At 42.1% G+C, this 19,393-nt stretch overlaps 1 protein-coding gene across 1 annotated transcript; it reads left to right on the forward strand.

The window, feature by feature from the left end:
* Positions 1-2,407: 2,407 nt before the first annotated feature.
* Positions 2,408-19,021, forward strand: PGK1 (phosphoglycerate kinase 1). The gene is made up of 11 exons (XM_083372262.1): positions 2,408-2,573; positions 4,842-4,892; positions 5,871-6,026; positions 6,109-6,253; positions 7,650-7,753; positions 8,927-9,046; positions 11,453-11,567; positions 13,328-13,507; positions 13,598-13,775; positions 14,114-14,212; positions 18,576-19,021. Exons 1-11 carry the CDS (start codon positions 2,509-2,511, stop codon positions 18,614-18,616), a joined length of 1,254 nt encoding a protein of 417 aa, XP_083228388.1. The 5' UTR covers positions 2,408-2,508; the 3' UTR covers positions 18,617-19,021.
* The last annotated feature ends 372 nt before the right edge of the window (positions 19,022-19,393 follow it).

Here is a 19,393-nt window from a genome sequence, read left to right on the forward strand (position 1 = left end):
GACTTCCACACCAGGACAAGATCCCCTATAAAAGTCTGTTGCTTTATCACATTTCTCTGGCAGTTGTCCCTAAAGGCAAACTGTTTGCTTTTAGGAATAATTTTTTCTTTCTTCACAGCTGTCTGGATCTCATTTTTATTTATTTTTGTACAACCTCAGCTCGAGTTGGAACCCCAAATTATTCTTTTGACAATATGATTCCAGAATTTGAGACATTTTACTTTTGCAAAGGGTCTTCTTTCGAGAATATGAATCACCAAGTAGTTCAAAGAAAAGCATTTAAGGGGGACAAATGTTTTATAAGTTACAGAAAGAAATGATACATTTGGTACCTACAATAGATCGGAAAGCAAGTGAACAAATAAAAGACACTGATTAAATATGAATCTTGAACAATATTTATTATTGATTCTAGAAAACATTCCATAAGTGGCACATTTAAGTTTATTGAATTTATATACCGCCCTTTTCCCATAGGACTCAGGGCAGTTTACAAAGTGTTTAAAAACATCAATACAATACAAGAGTTAAAAAGTTAAAATAATTAAATTTGATCCCTGAAAAAAACAAAAAAACCCCCCAACTCTCAGCCTGGGCCGGAAACCTCAAAGAGCCAGGTCTTCAGGTCCCGGCGGAATGAACGAAGGTCGGGGGCAGTCCTAAGCTCCACGGGCAGCTGGTTCCAGAGGGCAGGCGCACCCACTGAGAAGGCCCTCCCCCTGGGTGTTATCCGCCGACAGTCTTTTACAGGCGGCACCCTGAGAAGACCCTCCCTGTGGGAGCGCACTGGACGAAGGGAACTTGATGCTGGCAGCAGGTGTTCCCTCAAATATCCCGGACCCAGGCCATGTAGGGCTTTATAGGTCATCACCAGCACCTTGAATCTCACCTGGAAGGCAACCGGAAGCCAATGCAACTCACGGAGAAGAGGTGTTACATGGGAGTATCGGGAAACCCCCATCACGACTCGCGCGGCCGCATTCTGCACCAGCTGAGGCCTCCAGAAAGGAGTGGGGTTTGTGGGGAGGAGGAGGGCAATGGGGCGATGATGTAGGCAGCAACAGTGTTATTTTGGTAGTGGTTTGATCTCCAAATGTCAACAAGACATTGATAATCTAAGGAAAATAGGACAAGCAAATCCTACTGATGACTTTACCTAACTTTCAGAAACTAAGTTGAAACAAGCTTGGGGAGCCAGCCGCTGCCAAAATCTAAAACCTGAACTACAGGTGTTTTCTGTTATTTCAGTGACGATGTCATCCAGTTTGGGCCATGAAACATCTGCAAGAAAACAGCCACGCTCAGAGCCCCAGGACACCTCAGAGATGAGGTCAACCCTGAGTTTATTTGGGAGACGAGTGCGATAGACGGTTTGGGTCCCCCATTCCCAGCTGGGTTTTTATTTTTCTTAAAATTTTCGATTGTATTCAAGGACTTTCAGAATACGCTCGCTAGTCTATTGCATACTGCTGCAAAAGCAAGTTCTCATATACCAAGGAAAAGGCCTTGGCAAGGAGGAAAAAACTCGCTCTTAAAAAGAGGCCTAGACTGCCAGGTTAAAACTGCTAGCATCGCCTTTTAAAATGCCAATAATGGAGGCGACAAAGCCGCGAGGTTTTTCTTGGTTTGACCGAGCGTCTGAGGGGCAGGATGACCTCCTCCACAGACGCCGGAAAAGGGGCCGCGGGCCCAGCAGCTCCATCCCTTCCGCAAACGCCGCTTCGGAGCAGCCCGCGGGCGGGCGGCCGCCTCAGAGCCAGCGACGGGGCAGCGTGAGGCTTTCCCCTCGAGGGAGAGAAAGCCAGCCGAGCGAGGAGGATCCTGGCGGGAAGCGCGTCGTCGGGGAAGCGCGGCCGCCTCAGCGCCTCCATTTCCCGCCTTTTCCGCCCCCCCTGCAGCGCCGCTCCGGAGTTCGGGGCCGGCGGCGGGAGAACAGGAGGGGGCCGGGGTGGTGTCACCGGCACCAGCAGGCCAAGAATTCAGGAAAGCTCGAGGAGCGCTAAGGGTCTTCCGGAGACGGGGCAGAAAGGCAGCTGGCTTCGGGCGAACAAGGGAGGAAGGAGCCAGCCGGGCAGTTCTTCTCCGTGGCAAAACTGCGCCTGCCCGGCCGGAGACCCCGACGCAGCCACGCGAGGGCGCGAAACTTCCCTACCGCCGACCTCCGAAACAAACCCGAGCGCGCGAGGAGACCGTCCAACCGGAACGCCCGGAGCGATGTCGACGGCGACCAATCCGGACTCGGCGGAAGGAGGGCGCAAGGCGTGGGGGGGCGGAGCTTTCCGGCCAGGCGAAACGTGACTTTCCGACTCGGCCGAGCGGCCCCTGCCGGGATTGACGGGCCCGCGCAGCTAATTGCGCGAAACCCGGGAGGCAGCTCAGCCTATCCGAAGGCGGCCGAGGAAGGGGCGTGGCCTCCCCGCCTTGCCGAGAGCCCCGCAGCGCCCCGCCTCTTTCTCGGCCCCGCTCGCTCCTCGGCCGCAGCTCGCTCGCTTTCCCGGAGCCGCCGCGATGTCGCTCTCCCACAAGCTCACCCTCGATAAGGTCGACGTGAAGGGCAAGCGCGTCGTCATGAGGTGAGCCCCTTCGCTGCGCGGGCGGGGACCGTGGCGGGGGCCCCGGGAAGGCGCCGCTTCCCTTCGGAGCGCCTGAGGGGCCGCGCTGGCCTCGGAGAGCCCCCGGGGAATCTGCGGGGCGGGGACGAGCCACGCGTGGCAAGACCTCCAGAAGCGCCGAGGAGTAAAGTATTCGTGAGCCCCTTTCCTACGTTACGGCTGGCTAACGGCCGGAGTTGCAACGAGCACCGCCCTAAGGAAAGGGGGCTCGCTGTGCTGCGTGGGGAGTGGCGGCGTTTCCTCATGAACCGGCCCGCGTAAGGAGCTGAGGAAACCGGTCCTGCCAGGCCGGGGGGGGGGGAGGGAGGGGCTCTGCCTTGGGGGCTTGATCGACGTGCGAGATTCCAAGTGCCGGAACTGGGGGGGGTAGTAAAGCGAGGGTCTGCAGCTGAAAGAAATGGGGAAGGGTAATCTCTTGCCCTAGATTTAATCAATATAGATAATGATCCATCTGCAATTGAAAATTGAGGGTCTCGTTAGCAAAATGGGGCTGAGACAAAGAACTAACTGCTTAAATCTGCACCTGAAAAGAAACAATTACGGTACTCTTACTACTATGCTGTTGCATGTTATATGCAGGTGGTGTTTTAAATAGCTTTAAGACTGAGACTTTAAATGAAGGCCTTAAAATCAATGAAACATTTTCTGAAGGTCACGGAGGACTAGCTAGGATTTTTCATTCTGCCATTATTCTCTTGAAGCCGTTTCCCTACTCAAGATGTTTTGTCTTTTATGTAAAGAGAATTTACATCCACATCGGTATTTTCATTGCCTTAATGGCTGGATGTTCTTTCTGTTGCTTGCTACATATAGAATGGATATGCTGCCAGATTTTGGGTATAACTGCCAACATCCCTCAGTATTGAACCTGCAAGCACTTCCTGCTAGGAGTTGCAGTTTAACAATATCTGAGCAACAACCCCTTCTAACACGGGTGAAAGTGGGTTGGGTGGCAGGAGTTTTATCATAATCTGCAAGCTTCGTTCTGGAACCTGCTTTAATTACCCTCAGTATAGATCATAAATTAACCTCTGATGAGTCATTTCTTATCTTTGAAAACATTTTGTTAATGTGCATTGACATAATTTATTTTGTTCTTTCACAAAATGATTTCTGCTAATACCTAGTGTTTGCTGACTTGCAATCTGGATCAAAGTCCTTCCCCCCCTTTTTTTTGATATGGTGTACTTCCCCTTCTGTTCTGACAGTGTTTGAGAATCTGATTCACAAAGCCCCAGGGTTTCCCATTTCACATTTTGGTGATCCTGTGAAGTAATGGAGTCTTGATTTAGATGGCCGAGGTCAGCACCTCTTTGTTTAGCTCCTCCATCTCACATACCTACATTTATAGCCTAAATTGCTATCACTTAATAATTAAGGTTTTTTTAAAAAAATTATTGGCTTTTTCTACATGTTTACATCAAATATTTTTGTTACTGTTGGCTGCAGTTTCCAATTTTATTTAACTACTAAATAGTGTTTACATGCTAGACTTAATTAGTAAAAAAGGGTATGATCTGTTGCTTCACTTAAGTATTTGAAAATAGGGAGATTGTGCTTCTTAGATCATACATTCACAGCAGAGCCAAGACATCTCCTGAAATTGGTTTTTCAATTGCTCATGACAAAATTCAACTTTACAACCTGTGTCTTCCTGCTTATACCATTCAACATAATTTCCTGTGGCTTCCACTTTGAGGCAGAGAGCATTGCTTTGTAAAAATGGACTCTGAGGCTCCTCCAAATTTTCAAGTTGTGTAGAGCAGGAACAGTCTTCAGTTCTAGCGGAGACTAAGGTAATTAATGGCTTTTAACAGCTGGCCAGTAGATCTGATCCACATATTTATCCCCTGCTTTATGTATCAAAAAACTGGTGGTGTGGATATTTGGAGGAGGCACAGCAAATATAAAGAAGTTTAAGCACTTAGTCAAGAAAACTCTCGAGTTTGCAACAGAAAAGCAGGTATATTAAACTTTGACCAAAGTTTATCTGAAGTCCAAAACCTGTCCTTTATTTTTAAACACTTTTACTCTACTGATAGTTTTATTAATTTATTAGAGAGGTAGCTAGGAATGGCAGGGTTAGCATAATACAGTATCTGGTCATTTTGTATCCAAATATAATCTGATGCAGGGGCCTTTTAAAAAAAATCCTGTAGGATTTTATTACTACCAATGCAATGCTTTAGTTGACTTATAAAAGTAAAACTTTACTATATTCTTTTTAAGGGTTGATTTCAATGTACCAATGAAGAATAACAAAATAACCAACAATCAAAGGTAAGAGTTTTAAAAAAAAATTCCTAAGAGTTCTAGATAGTTTCGTTTAGTCCAATGGATTGCAAGTCCCATTTTTTAATTTTAGTTTTAAGATCAATCATATTATCGCCAAATCAGGCTTTTAGATATTTTCTTGGTTCATTTGTTCAGTCAGGTTTGTCAGACTTGACAACAATTGATTGGGCTTCATATGAGGCTTCTTGTTTGTGATAATGTTTATATAGGATCAAAACGGTTTACATGTAGCAGGATTACTGAAACTTCTGAAGTACATAGTACTGATCAAAGTCATTCAAGTAGCTCAGGATGTACAACTTAGCCTGCAGAAGATCCTATTGGTAGGATGTTAATGGCAAGAGACCTGTGTGATGGTATAATGTATAGCACAGATTGGTGGCCTTTAGATGTTTTAGTTTATACAGGTAGTCCTCAACTTACAACCATTCATTTAGTGGCCATTCAAAGTTACAGTGGCACTAAAAATAGTGACATGACAGTATTCCTATAGTCGTGATCAAGAATCAGCTGGCTCGTATTTGATGCTTCTGTCCTGGGGTCACATGATCACCTTTTGTGATCTGATGAGCAGAGTCAATAGGGAAGCCAGATTCACTTAACAACCGTGTTACTAAGTGAGCAACCGCAGTGATTCACAACAACAGTGGCAAGACAGTTGTAAAATGGGGCAAAACTCACCAACTGTCTTGCTTAGCAATGGAAATTTTGGGCTCAGTTGGGGTTGTAAGTTGAGGACTACCTGTAATTTGGTTCCTAACAGATGGGCAGACTAGTGGTTACTTATGGAGCTGCAGTCCTAAGAGTTTGTAAGCTTGTTTATTCATGCCCCACAGAGTCTTATATTGCTATCAGAGCCCATGGATTAAATATTTACCCATACAGCAGGAGAGACTTCCCTTCATAGGTGCTTATAATGAAGACTGTAAATTAATCTTTCCGATTTTTCCTCTGATTTCATAGAATCAAGGCAGCGATCCCGAGCATCAAGCATTGTTTGGACAATGGAGCCAAATCTGTAGTATTGATGAGTCATCTGGGCCGACCTGACGGAGTTGCAATGCCTGATAAATTCTCTTTGGAACCGGTAGCAGCTGAACTCAAATCACTGCTTGGCAGGTAAGATATCAAGGCTGTAATAGAAATGCTGTAAAATATTTTCAACTTCAAAAACTGAGTCTAAATCTTGGATCATCTCTAGAGACATCACATTCCTGAAAGATTGTGTGGGTTCAGAGGTAGAGGCCGCTTGTGCCAATCCTGCAGATGGCTCCATTATTCTCTTGGAAAACCTCCGATTCCATGTAGAAGAAGAAGGAAAAGGGAAGGATCTTTCAGGCAATAAGGTGAGATTGACAGCTGCAGGTGTCTGTTGTTGCTCCTGCCCTCTGGAACATCTCTTCTCTCCCCCCCCCCCCCGCCCCATGTGAGGTTGGCCACAACCCACCCATCTTTTCCTAAGGGCCTCAAGATCTAGCTCTGCCAGTTGGTCTGGGGCCTCAAATGGGGGAACAGCAATGGAGGTGTTGATCGAGTAATAATAAGATGGGCGGCCAATAAATTGTATAAATTAAATATATTTATTTGGATGAAATTATAATATTGTGGCTTTAAAAGAGATGGAATTTGGATTAAAGCAAAGGAGGAGGAGTCTAAATTAAAAATAACTAAGAAAAGTTTGACAGAATGCTCTATTTGATGAAGTTTTCATACCATATACTGCACTAAGAGAAACTTTTGAGTAGGATCCACATATTTTTCAGACAGCCATCTGGTGTGTGTGCCATTTTGCACCTCTGACATTTTCTTGAAGGTCATTGAGAGAACTTGGTCCCAGTCAGTTTCTTTTCTTAGCATCTCTGATCCCATTAAGTCTCAGGTTTGCCTCCGTCTTGAACTATTTTGAGTTTAAAATACTGTTGTGCAGTACGATGCCCTTTCACAGGTTGGTAGAGGCTACCCACATAGTGCTGTAAAAAGGTGCAAATGAACTTCTGAAGGCTGCCTTAATTCCCACTTGAACTTCTTCCTGTTGCTTGTTCTTTCCTATGAAGTGGTTCTTTCTCCTTACATTTGATCCTTTGCTGCCATCCTTTCTTCTTCGGTTTTGATTTTAAAGCTCTGTTGGGCATCAGCTATAGAGGTATTGCTCTCTAAAGCACCATGCACATTGATGAGCCTGAGTAATAATCTTAAAACATGTTTTAATTATTTGATTCCTAGCAACATCTAGGTTATTCCCACTGGAATTTTGAAACATCCTGCTACATAAAGTGTAAATCTATAGGGAAAAAGTATGAATGGCTAGAGTAACCTTTAAAGAATTTTTTCCCATTCCTCCTCAAAACCCTAATGATTTGAGAGCAGATACTATCAAGATAGTGTTCTTTTGTTGATTATAACAAAAGTGGGAAGAGCCTGCATCAGTTTCAGTACAATTCTCAGTAGGCAATGCAGTTTATCTCAAAATTCTTTGTCTTTAGGAGAGGGAGCATCTTAAAAAGTTATTTTTTTTTAATTAAGGGCATGCTGGGTGGCTAAGTCAAAAAGCCAAAGCGAATAGGTAACACAGCTACTATGTACTTTTTACTTCATCATCCTCTTCCTGGTGAATTTTTTCCTTTTGCCACTGTTTTGTATAGCGATGCTATATTTAGGGAGCTTTTTGTAAGCCTTGTTGCTGTGGTAAGGGGGGAAGGGGCTTGAAGAATGAATGTCAATTGCCTTTTTTATTTTCTTCAGATCAAGGCTGATTCTGCAAAAGTGGATGCTTTCAGAGCATCACTTTCTAAATTAGGAGATGTTTACATTAATGATGCTTTTGGAACTGCACATAGAGCTCACAGGTGAGTTTTTGTTGTCACACTGATTCCTAAGATAAAGTCTTGTGGCAGTAACCATTCTCCTAAGAGAAACCTCAATATATTGGAAAGACCGTTACTGTAATACTTGCTATAATAAACTGTTTTTATTTTGAATGCTTTAAATTTGAGAAAATATATGTCAACTGTTCCACTTGCTTCGTACAGTAAATAAAGACTCCTGACACATCACTTTTCTCCAAGAGTATTAATTTACTAACTAGACCAATATGGTTACAGAAGTAGCGAAGCCAATTCTGCTATTTTTGTGTTCAAATAGCAGAGTTAACTTTCCCTTTTCCCTTGGCTTTCCCACTGTTATTAGTTACTGTCCATTCATTTTGCTTGGCTTTGTCTCAGGCGCCCAGTCAGCATTCTTTGCATTCCTTTGCGCACCTTGCATTCTAACCATCCCCTCTCACCATTGCTACTGTCAGGCTGTGAACGGGGATTGCAAAGCAAGCCGAATTGTACCCTTGACAATATTTAATCTTTTAAAAACTTTAAGGTAAAGGTTCCCCCGCACATGCGTGCTAGTCGTTTCCGACTCTAGGGGCCGGTGCTCATCTCCGTTTCAAAGCCGAAGAGCCAGCGCTTGTCCGAGGATGTTCCCACTAAAAGTGGCAAACTGGCTACTTTACATAAATATTTCCTGGAAGCTATTGTCCAGAACATCTGTTCGGTTGAGTTTTCCTTAACCTTAGAACCTATCATTTGTATTAGTGATGAATTTCAGGTCAATAGAAAATGTTGACTTCTGGAAGTGTTGGGGATGTGCTCTTGATATTAAAGAAGCTACTAGAAGAATCTTAGGTACAAGTCGTGCCTGTCTTTGTAAATGTTCTCTTTGTGAAACAATATTTTAGTATGAATTTTGGATTTGTGGAGGAAATAGTAAACATTTTTAAAATGTTTGAAAGACTATTGAAAGACTATTTTCTTAGATTTTAATCCAGTAGTGTCTGCAAATCAAAAATATTGGTATGACTTTGGAGAAATACCATGACTTTGAGTGCCTTTGCTGATACTTTAATGGAATACTTTCCCGGGTGTTGACTTGAATAGATTTTTTAAAAATTGACTTACCGTTGTAGGACATGAATGGGCACAGGTGCTTAGCCACATTGCAAGTCACTGATGTTGTTCCTTTTGTAACAGTTCCATGGTTGGGGTCAATCTGTCTCAAAAAGCGGCTGGATTTCTAATGAAGAAAGAGCTTGATTATTTTGCCAAAGCCCTGGAGAACCCAGAGCGCCCCTTTCTGGCAATCCTTGGAGGGTAAGAACAAAATTGGTTTTTTCTTCAGCGCAATTTGTTTTCTTTCCCTTAAACTTGAAAAATGCTGCAGGCAAATGTTTTTTAATGTCTAATATTTATGGCCATGTTATCTTTTGGTGAGTTTTTTTTTTAAATTACCCCAGGCTTAGCATACATTATTATGAGTCGGATCAATTAAAATAGTTCTGTATGTGTTTGGCCTTTCAAACAGAGTTAGCACACATACCGCCTGGTCAGCAGTTCCATGTGTAAATTGAAACTTTTGCCATTAGGCAAGGATGATACTATAACTGGACACACAACTCCTACAGTGTTCAAGAGAAATGTGTTGCAATTTTTTTTACAAGGAACATACCAAATAGTAGATTAATATATTTAATTCAAAGATATATTTAATAAAAATATGTTGAATTGTAGTATAAACACAATTTTATTTGATGTTTCAGTGGACAAGAGAATATCAGACCAATGTTGCCAAGTAGGGCCAGATTTTGAAATTAGTTGCACAAAACTGGCAGGAAGGGAATTCAGTGCCAGAACAGCCCGCATTATAGTTACAAGGGGGGAGTGCATGCCGGACAGTCCAGTCCCTCCTCTTGCCCCTGGCCCAGTGTTTTGCTTTCCACCTAGGTCACTTCCACAGTGAGAAGCTCTCCTAGGGCAGAGGTCCCCAACCTTTTGGGCACCAGGGACCAGTTCTGTAGAGAGAGATTTTTCCGTGGACCAGAGGAGACGTGGTTTTGTGTGTTGCCTGCATCTCACGGATGGGGCTTTGCTTGTTTGTGTGGCCCGGTACCGGGCTGGGGACCCCTGTCCTAGGGGACATCAATACAATTTTCCATTTCAAAAATGCTTGCAATCAAAGGGCTTTCAACATGAAGTAGAGCTATAAAGCCCTGTTGTCTTCAGAGTTCAGCTTCTCCTGCAGTTCATTCTAGAAGGTTTCAGAGAAAACAACGAAGAGCAGAATCTGGCTCAGCTTGGTTCTCGCTTCACTAAAGAGTTTGGCTCAAGGAACAGCTGAAGTGCAGGAATCATTTGAGTCTCTACTCCCAAGGCTGAGGAGATCCATGGCTGAGTCTTTTCTGTCTCAAGCATTGTTTGAACAATAGCTGGAGGGGCTCCCACTGGATGGACACATGGTGGATGGAGGTCAATGTGCCCCAGGCCCCTCTAGCAGAAATAACTAGTGTTCTTACTGTCTTTGTCGTAAGAGCATTGGTGGCATTCTTAGTATCACCTGGAAAGATCTTGTGCTGGCATTTTCTAGATAAAGGGCGTCATGAACAATCAGTGTCAGTTTCTGAGCAAGCCACCATTTTGCATATTTGGCCACTGGGATCTGGTTGTCTGCACATCCAGTCCATCAGTTCGTTGCCATGATCATCTCATCTGGTATCCCACAGTGTACAAAATAGCAGCTGTGGAACTGAAGCCAAATAGAATGTTAGATCAGTTACAATTAAATAGCTATTAATTGGTCTGAATAAAAACTTTAAAGAAAACACAAGCCTATATGTAGAAAATAAGATAAAATTAAGAGGAAATAAAAGAACTCACAGTAGTTAGAAATCAAAGATACTACTATAGACCATAGAATAGAGTCCTTTGATTGTGCATAAACCATTGTATTTATTGCTGTTTGCCCACAGAGACATTAAGAACTGCTGTTGAGAAATAATGTTATATTTCTGGTTATATTTTACTTTGCAGAAATCAATATTACTGGCTATCTGGAATAGATTTCCAGAATCGCTTATCAGATTACTTGTGAGAAACGGAGGGCTTTGACATCTGCTTAGCCCAGATTTGGGACTTGCAGTTGAGTGATCATGTGCGGCTTCAAAATTAGACGTTTGGGCAGGAGAGGGCAGCCTAGCACAGCGAACAGCTTCTGGAGAGGCAATCTTGGAGTCATCCTTTTTTTTTTTTTTTTAAAGTCCAACCGTTAATGCATTTCTTCATCAAAAGAACCGCAGTACTACCCCGTCCTGTAAAAGGGATTGGAACAATAGGGTTAGGGTCTACCTTCCTCAATACATTTTGGGTAATTATAAATGATTTGTATTGATAATTCATAATATTTTGATTGTTCAAACCAGAGTGGAGAATGGATGTGTCAAATCAACTAGAGTTTCAACTCCTCTGACTTGAAAGAGAGCCAGGTGGAGACACATGTATGGATATGTCTGTGTGGTGCCTTTCTCTTCATTTTAACCTTTACTTACATAAGTCAAAAGAGTAAATGAGTTTACGTGTTTTTCCCATTTAGAAATAAAACATGAAATCATGATTTACGTACTGTTTCTACAGTCTACTTAGCTGTTTTTTGTCTCAAATATTTTCATTTTAAACATTCCACAGAAACATTTAACTATTTGGATTTTTTTTCTCCCTGCTCATTAGAGCTAAGGTTCAGGATAAGATTCAGCTCATCAGTAACATGCTGGATCAGGTCAATGAGATGATTATTGGTGGTGGAATGGCCTTCACCTTCCTCAAAGTAATCAACAATATGGAGGTATTTATTTATTTAATTTCTACAGGCGTCAGACAAGTGGCTCTGTATGCTGTAATGCTGTCTTTAGTTGAGAAAAGTAAATATATAGGAACAATTCTTTGTATTAATCAGTGTTAAATATTTAGCAGATTGATGGCCATATGTTTAAACAAGACAATTTTCCTTCATCTACTTTTTTCATATAAGTTCATATTTGACCAAAGAGTTAGATATTGTTTCTTTGACCAAGCTGCTGTAACACTCCTAATTTAGATTGGAACTTTCAGAAGTCACACTGAAAATGGTTTTCTTCAGCCTCTGATTCTTATTTTGAAAAGGCAACTTGACTGATTTTTGAGGAAAAATGAAATACCCCTCTTTCAAAGCAATGGTCCTCTCTGTCCAAAATGTGGACTTTGCTATATTCAAAAGTTTTAGAATTGACCTAAGTATTGTCCACATACCCGTCCCAGTGAGTTGGTGAAATTCCTAGGAATAAGTTTAGGGCTTTGGTTTCTACCTCTTCCATGTAAAGATTTGCCGCAATGGGGGACACAGGTGAAGCCATGGCACAACCGTGCTTTTGTTTGTAGAAACCTTCATTATATTTAAAATAGGTAGTGGTCAGACAGAGGTCCAATGTGGCACATACGTGGTATGGGCTGAGATTAGTTCTGTTACCTAATGTGCTATCTTGAAGCAGATGTTTCTTCACTGCTGTGACAGCTTCAGTTGTTGGAATGCAGGTGAAGAGTGAGTTCACATCATAAGAAACCATAGTTTCATCTAGATCCAATTTTTTTAGTTTCCAAACCTTGCTGACAAAGTCCTGTGAATTGTTGATGTGATGGATGGTGTTGCCAACCAAAGGAGCTAATAAGATGGTTAGATATTTTGCAGTTTTGTAGGTGACAAAAGTTGATACTGCTGAGAATTGGTCTGAGTGGATTTCCCTCTGTGGATTTGGGGGAATTCATATATGCATGGAGTGGATAACGGCAAAAGTATTGCGGGTTGTCAATGGCGTTTGTCCTTAAGGAATTTTTGCAGGAACTTTATGACCATTTTTTAATAAAATATATGGACCCCCCCCTCAAATCCACAAAGAGGGAAAACTTTCCTTTTCCCTTTTTCCCTCCCACCATCCTGTTAGAACCTATGATTCCCCCTCCCACCAACTAATCTCAACTATCAATAACTGTCCTTCCATCTCCCACAGCATACAATACAACTGGTGAAGCTTCGAGGATAGGAAGCAAAACGTCTTGTTTTTCCTCAAAAATCAGTCCAATTGCCTTTTCAAAATAAAACCTACTTTTGATACAACTATGACCCAACTGAGACTCTTCATAGACATATTTGATGGCAGAAAAAGACCTAGTGGTCCATCAAATCTGCCTTTTGAGTTTTTTAAATTTTTGTTGGATGATGGACATGTGTTTAAACTCGGTTACTGATGATTGACACACCAGCTCCACTAGAATTTGGTTCCAATCTTCCACTACTCTTTCTGTGAAATAATACTTTCTAATATTACTTTGGAACTTCCCTCTGTCAGTTTGAGGTTATGCTCCCATGTTCTTGATTTTGGCTTAATATTGAAAATACTGCCTTCTAGAACCTTAATATATTTAAAGATTTTGACCATATTCCCCCCTTTTCCTTCACTTCATTCTTTAAGAATACGTATTTGCAAGGCTCTTTTGTGGCACTCAGTGATTTCATTGCAGCTTGTACCACCATTTATCTGCTATGAAATATGCCATCTTTTTTTCTTCCAGATTGGTAACTCTTTATTTGATGAAGAAGGATCAAAAATAGTCAAAGATCTGATGGCCAAAGCAGAGAAGAATGGTGTCCGGATCACTTTGCCTGTTGACTTTATCACTGCAGATAAATTTGATGAGAACGCTAACACTGGGGAAGCTACGTTGGCCTCTGGCATCCCTGCAGGCTGGATGGTGAGTGGAAGAAAACATTGCTAGGCTGCTTCCCTCTCTGCGCTTTCTGGAGGAAGGGCTGAATGGTCTCATTTGTTCCTTTGGTCTTAGGGATTGGATTGTGGCCCTGAAAGCATTAAGCTCTTTGTCGAAGCTGTGGGCAGAGCCAAGCAGATAGTGTGGAACGGTCCAGTTGGTGTCTTTGAGTGGGAGAAGTTTGCCAAAGGAACCAAAGCTGTGATGGATAAAGTAGTGGAAGTTACCAGCAAAGGCTGTATCACCATTATCGGTACAAATCTTTCTATTGTTCTTCTGGGTGCCAATTTTTGATTCTTACCTTTTTGATCAATTTGAATAGTGTCTTTCCTTCCACGGAAGGAACAGAAGGCCTTGCCTTACATTGGCAAATTCAGTGATATCTATACTACCTTTCTCTGTTGCCCTTTTAAGTATTTTGGATTGTACAATATATCCAACTGGCAAAGAATGATTGGAGTGGTACATGGAGAGAACCCCTGACTGGAAATGGGTCACTTTGACCCTTATTTTAAATGGCTTTAACAACAAACAGCACATTTTGATACTAGCCCAGTTGTGTGTCCTCAAACAGTCCAAACTATTTTACAGGTGGAGGAGACACTGCTACCTGCTGTGCTAAATGGAATACTGAAGATAAAGTTAGCCACGTTAGTACCGGAGGTGGAGCCAGTCTGGAACTTCTAGAAGGTAATGGGGTTTTTTTTCAAAACAAAATTATACCCCTGATAAGTTAATAGCAAGTTTTTTGTAGCTTGCCTTAAGCCTGCGCTGCCATCCGGGGGTTCTCTAGGTGGTCTGAGAGGGACAGTGAGGCTCCTCTGGTGGACAAGAGTTTGGCATTCGCCCTGGTCTCACCTTCCTCCACTGGAGACAATGGATCCCCCCAGCCCCGCCCAGACCACACAGGTGCCTCCTGACACAAGCGATGTTGAGTTGGCGACACCCACCCTGGCCAAACCTACTGTGCCCCACAAGGTCAACCACAACCCTGATGTGGCCCTCAGTGAAATTGAGTCTGACACCCCTGTGTTCTGTCCCAGCCTACTTACGTCCTTGTTACTTCACAAGGCAACCCTTAATTTAGCAGTAGACTGGATAAATAAACTCTTTATTGAAGTTACAGACCTTGTCCACAAACAAAACAAAGCACAAGCCAACAGGAAATAAATCACTGGTAAAATAAACAGACCATCATCTCTTGACACAGAGGTTCTTTGCAAACGGTTGCCTCCAGCAACCAGCCCTGCTCACACATTCCCTTTTTGTTACACAGCCCCCAAGGCGTGGCTTCTCACTGCTTTCTCCTTCTCTCCTGGAGTTGCCCCATTGCCTCCCTCTGATTTACTCTTGTGACCTGTCTGTTTCCGAGCGTCTCTGAGGTCTTCCAGCTGTGCTTCCTCCGAGTCTGACTCCACCTCCCAGCCCAGCTGGCTTTCTGCTTGACCACGAGTGGAGGAGCCAGGTTCTTCCTCACTTTGTAAGTCCTGTAACTCATCAGAGCCTTCCTCCGACTGATGGCTCCCCAGGCCCCTCCTCGTCCTCTGGTTCCCCGGACTCAGCTGCTGGGATCACAGGCTGGCATGGAATCACAACACCCTGTTCTAAGGGGTTCTTGCCCACAGTGGTAGATACAATGGCCATCTGAATTTAGTTCACCGATGCCCAAGATGTCGATGTTCAGCCTTGCACCTTGATTCCTAGATCTTACATTCCAGGTTCCTATGCAATATTGTTCTTTACAGCATCAAACTTTCCTTTCACCACCAGACACATCCACAGCTCAGGGTCCTTTTGGCTTTGGCCCAGCCACTCCCCTCTTTCTGAATCTACTTGTAGTCGCCCTCCGCTCTTCCCCAGTAGCATATTGGGCACCTGCCGGCCTGAGTGGCTCATCTTTTGGCATCGCGTCTTTTAGCCTTTTCATACTGTCCATGGGGTTTTCTTGGCAAGGATGCCGTTTCGTTCTCCAGTGGTCCACATTTTGAATTAGAATTAAAATAATAGAGTTGGAAGGGAACTTGTAGGTCACCTAGTCCAACCCCCCCCCCACCCTACACCATTTCTGACAGATGGCAGTCCAGTCTTCTTAAAAGCATCCAGTGATGAAACTCCCACAACATCTGGAGACAAACTTGTTCCATTGGTTGATTGTTCTCATTGTCAGAAAATTTCTCATTTCCTCTGATTGGATCAGTTTCGATCCGTTATTCCTTGTCTGGCCTTCAGGTTCTTTGGAAAATAGATTGACCCCCTCCTCTCTGTGACAGCACCTCAAATACTGGAAGATTGCTATCATGTCTCCTGGTCCTTCTCTTCACTAGACTAGACATGCCCAGTTTCTTTCGTTCTTCATATGTTTTAGCCTCCAGTTCCCTGATTATCTTTGTTGCTCTTCTCTGCACTCTTTCTAGAGTCTCAACATCTTTTCTATGGTGTGGACACCAAAATTGGTTGCAGTATTCTAGGTGTAGTCTTACTAAGGCTTTATAGAATGGTAGTACCTCGTGATCTTGATTCAGTCCCTCTGTTAGTGCAATTTAGGATTGCATTGGCTTTTTTGGCTGCCGCAGCACACTGTTGACTCATGTTTAATTGATTGTCCACTAAGACTCCAAGATCCCTCTCACAATTGCTGCTATTAAGCTAGGTTTCACCTAATCTGTACATTTAATTTTGTTTTTTCTTGTCAAAGTGTAAGACTTTACTTTTCTCGACATTGATATTTTTTTTTGTTAGATAGGGCCCAGTGTTCACATTTGTCAAGATCCATCTGGATATTGAGCCTGTCTAGGGTGTTGGCTATTCCTGCTAGCTTAGTATCATCTGCAAATTTGATAAGTTCCTCTTCTATTCCCTCATCTAAATCATTTATGAAGATGTTGAAGAGTCCTGGGCTTAGGACAGAACCTTGTGGTATCCCACTGCTTACTTCCCTCCATGTAGACGTAGTATCATTAAGGACTATTCGCTGAGTACGGTTTGTCAGCCAAATAAAAATCCATCTGATGGTGATGCTTTCTTCCCCACTTTTTTTTAAGCTTCCCAAGAAGTAGGTTGTGGTCTACTTTGTCGAACGCATTGCTGAAGTCTTAAGTATACTATGTCCACACCATTTTACTGGTCTACTAATTTAGTTACTTGGTCAAAGAATGAAATAAGATTGTTTTGGCATGATCTGTTTTTAACAAACCCCATGGTTGCTTCTAGTTATAACTTTCTTTGTTTCTAGATGTTTGCAGATCTGGGTTTTTTATTATCTTTTCCAGTATCTTCCCAGATATTGATGTTAGGTTGCTTGGTCTGTAGTTTCCTGTATCTGTTTTTTTCCACTTTTTTGAAGATGGGAACCATGTCACCTTTTTGTCAGAACTCTTCTATCATCTGACAGTCTTGGGTGGCCCTGCGTGGCTTAGCTTATAGCTTCTTTCAGCTGCGCAAGCCCCTTCACCATGACAAGGCCTTGATCCATGAGGCTACTATCGCTCTTGTGGTCTAGATAGTTGATAGGAAGAACATATAGCCACAGCGTTCTGCAGAAAATATTAAGCTATTGATTTTCTTATAAGTACTTAATTTAGGCATATGTGCTTTGCCTAAACAAAATGATAAAACTGGTTTCTTAAAAGTATTCAAAACTTTTTTGTACAGTCACTGAGCCCATTAATACAGCCCAGTCTAAAACATGGGGCTGGATTACCATTCACTATCACAGCCGTGAAACTCCCAGTTAGTTGTGTATCATCCAAAACTTATATTTTAAAGTGAAAGTATTTGTAAGAAAAAGTATCCTTGTAGAATCTTACGCACGAACGGATTTATTGTGGAGTGGGTTTTTATTGGTGTACTGCATTTGCATCTGATGAATTGTATCCATGAAAATTTATCACAGAGTTAAATACATGACTTTCAAGGTGCTACAGGATTCCTAGTTTGTTGGCTGTCATCTTGGGGGGAAAATTATAGTTGCGTATTTATGGGCCGGATTGTTCTGCAAATGATTTTATTTCCTCTAGTAATTAAGCTGTTTCCCAATAGATACAGATTTTGTCTTTCTGTTGCCTTTATTTACTGTCTGAAAAATAAGCCAAACTAAAGTCTTCTGCCACTATTATTACCAGAAATGCCGTGGTGGACAGGCTCTTTGTCTCTGTTGCCTAGGAATCCACACCGAAGGGGAAAGAATGTGCACTTGCAGAGAAAGCCCATGAAAGTGAAATGTCCTCTTTAGTTTAGACTTACCATTCAAAATGTAGGCTTTTCTAAGTGGTTCTAAACTTAGATGGTGAAATTTCCTCGGGATATAAAGCATGCTTGGTAAAGGTATACATTAGCTAAACTCCCTAAAATACATTGTTAAAGAATATGAGAATTAGGTGTGACTTTTTAGAACAGATAATAGATTTCTCTCCATTTTTGTCATTTTAAAGTACATTAAGTGCAGCATCTAATTGGCTCAATTTGGGTTAATTTTTTTAATTAATATCTCCCCTGGTGCCCTTCATGCTTCAGCGATATGCTGTCTTTTCCCTCTTGAAAGCCACCTTCTCTGTTCATTGCTACACAGTGGGCAAAATCAAAACCAGAAATAGATGACCATTGAAATGAATATATGGGCTGCCTCTTTGTTGCTTCTTCTGCTCCACATGCACAAAAAGAACATAATTACTTCTCCATGGGAAATAAAAATAGAAAGTCTTATTGTCCTGCTTTAAAGATTTCATGAGCATAACATTGGTCTGTGGCAGGTGTTATCAGTTGGGATGGCTAATTCAAATCCTTGAGTTAACGTGTCTTCTAATCCTGGGTAATATAAAACATATGAATGAAAATCTATCATTGAAATTCACTACCGATTGTCTTAGTTGTGCAAACATCCTTGAAATTTTCTGTAATGCCCGCCCCCTCAGAGTTCTAAACACTTCAGCAAGAGAAAGCAAAGACCTCTGGGAGGTGAGGGGTTGAGGGAGGACCTTTGATTCTAATCTGAGGTGATGCATTGAACTGTGCTGAAGCTAGCTACTCATGTTTGTGTCTTTTCAACTATGTGCAGGTAAAGTTCTTCCAGGTGTTGATGCTCTGAGCAGTGTGTAATGCATAGAACATGGGATAAACAAACACCACTTCCTGTATCCCAGCATTTAAAGTAGATATTGCACCATCTTCATATTTGTTCTGAGGACACAGGGTGTAAACTGGAAGCAAGTGGAATCAAAGTACGACATCAGTTCTCTGTTCTGTAAAGATGCCGGTTTACGTAACACCGTTTTTGTCTGTTGCTATCATGAAATACTGTATTGCTAAAACAGTTCCCGTTATTTCTACAGTGTACATATTTATATTTTAGCCTTTTAAAAGAGGCAGAATTCCCTAATGTCCGATTTTCAAAATCACCCAGTGGTGCATTAGCTGCTTCACACAATCCTCAAGCAAGCAAAGAACATACATTTCAGGATATTAATGTAAGCTTTCAAATAAATGTTTAAGTGTGAGTAGAAATATTTCCTTTTGAGTGTATTTTTTCTAATTTTCGCCATATAGCACAAAGTTTATACAATTAGAACATCTCCCAGGAATTGTTTTAAGGACTAACCAAGGTAGTTTACCTTTAGCATGTCTAGGAAAAACTTAGCTTGAATCATGGCCAATTACTAAGGAACTGTAGCAATATTTGGATTATTCTCTTTGCTTTTCTTTGATGATTGCAGTTTAATACATTGACACTATAGTATCAGATGTTGAGAAAGTACATATGTGTATACAGAATTTTTAACTTCTCTTTTCTGGATGATAGGATTACAATCTTTATGGAAAGTATGTGCAGCCTATAGAAATTGTCTCCCAAGGCTGCTGATGACTGTCACTGTTATT

The sequence above is a fragment of the Vipera ursinii genome, assembly GCF_947247035.1.
Source record: "Vipera ursinii genome assembly, chromosome: 12".
Taxonomy (NCBI): Eukaryota; Metazoa; Chordata; class Lepidosauria; order Squamata; family Viperidae; genus Vipera; species Vipera ursinii.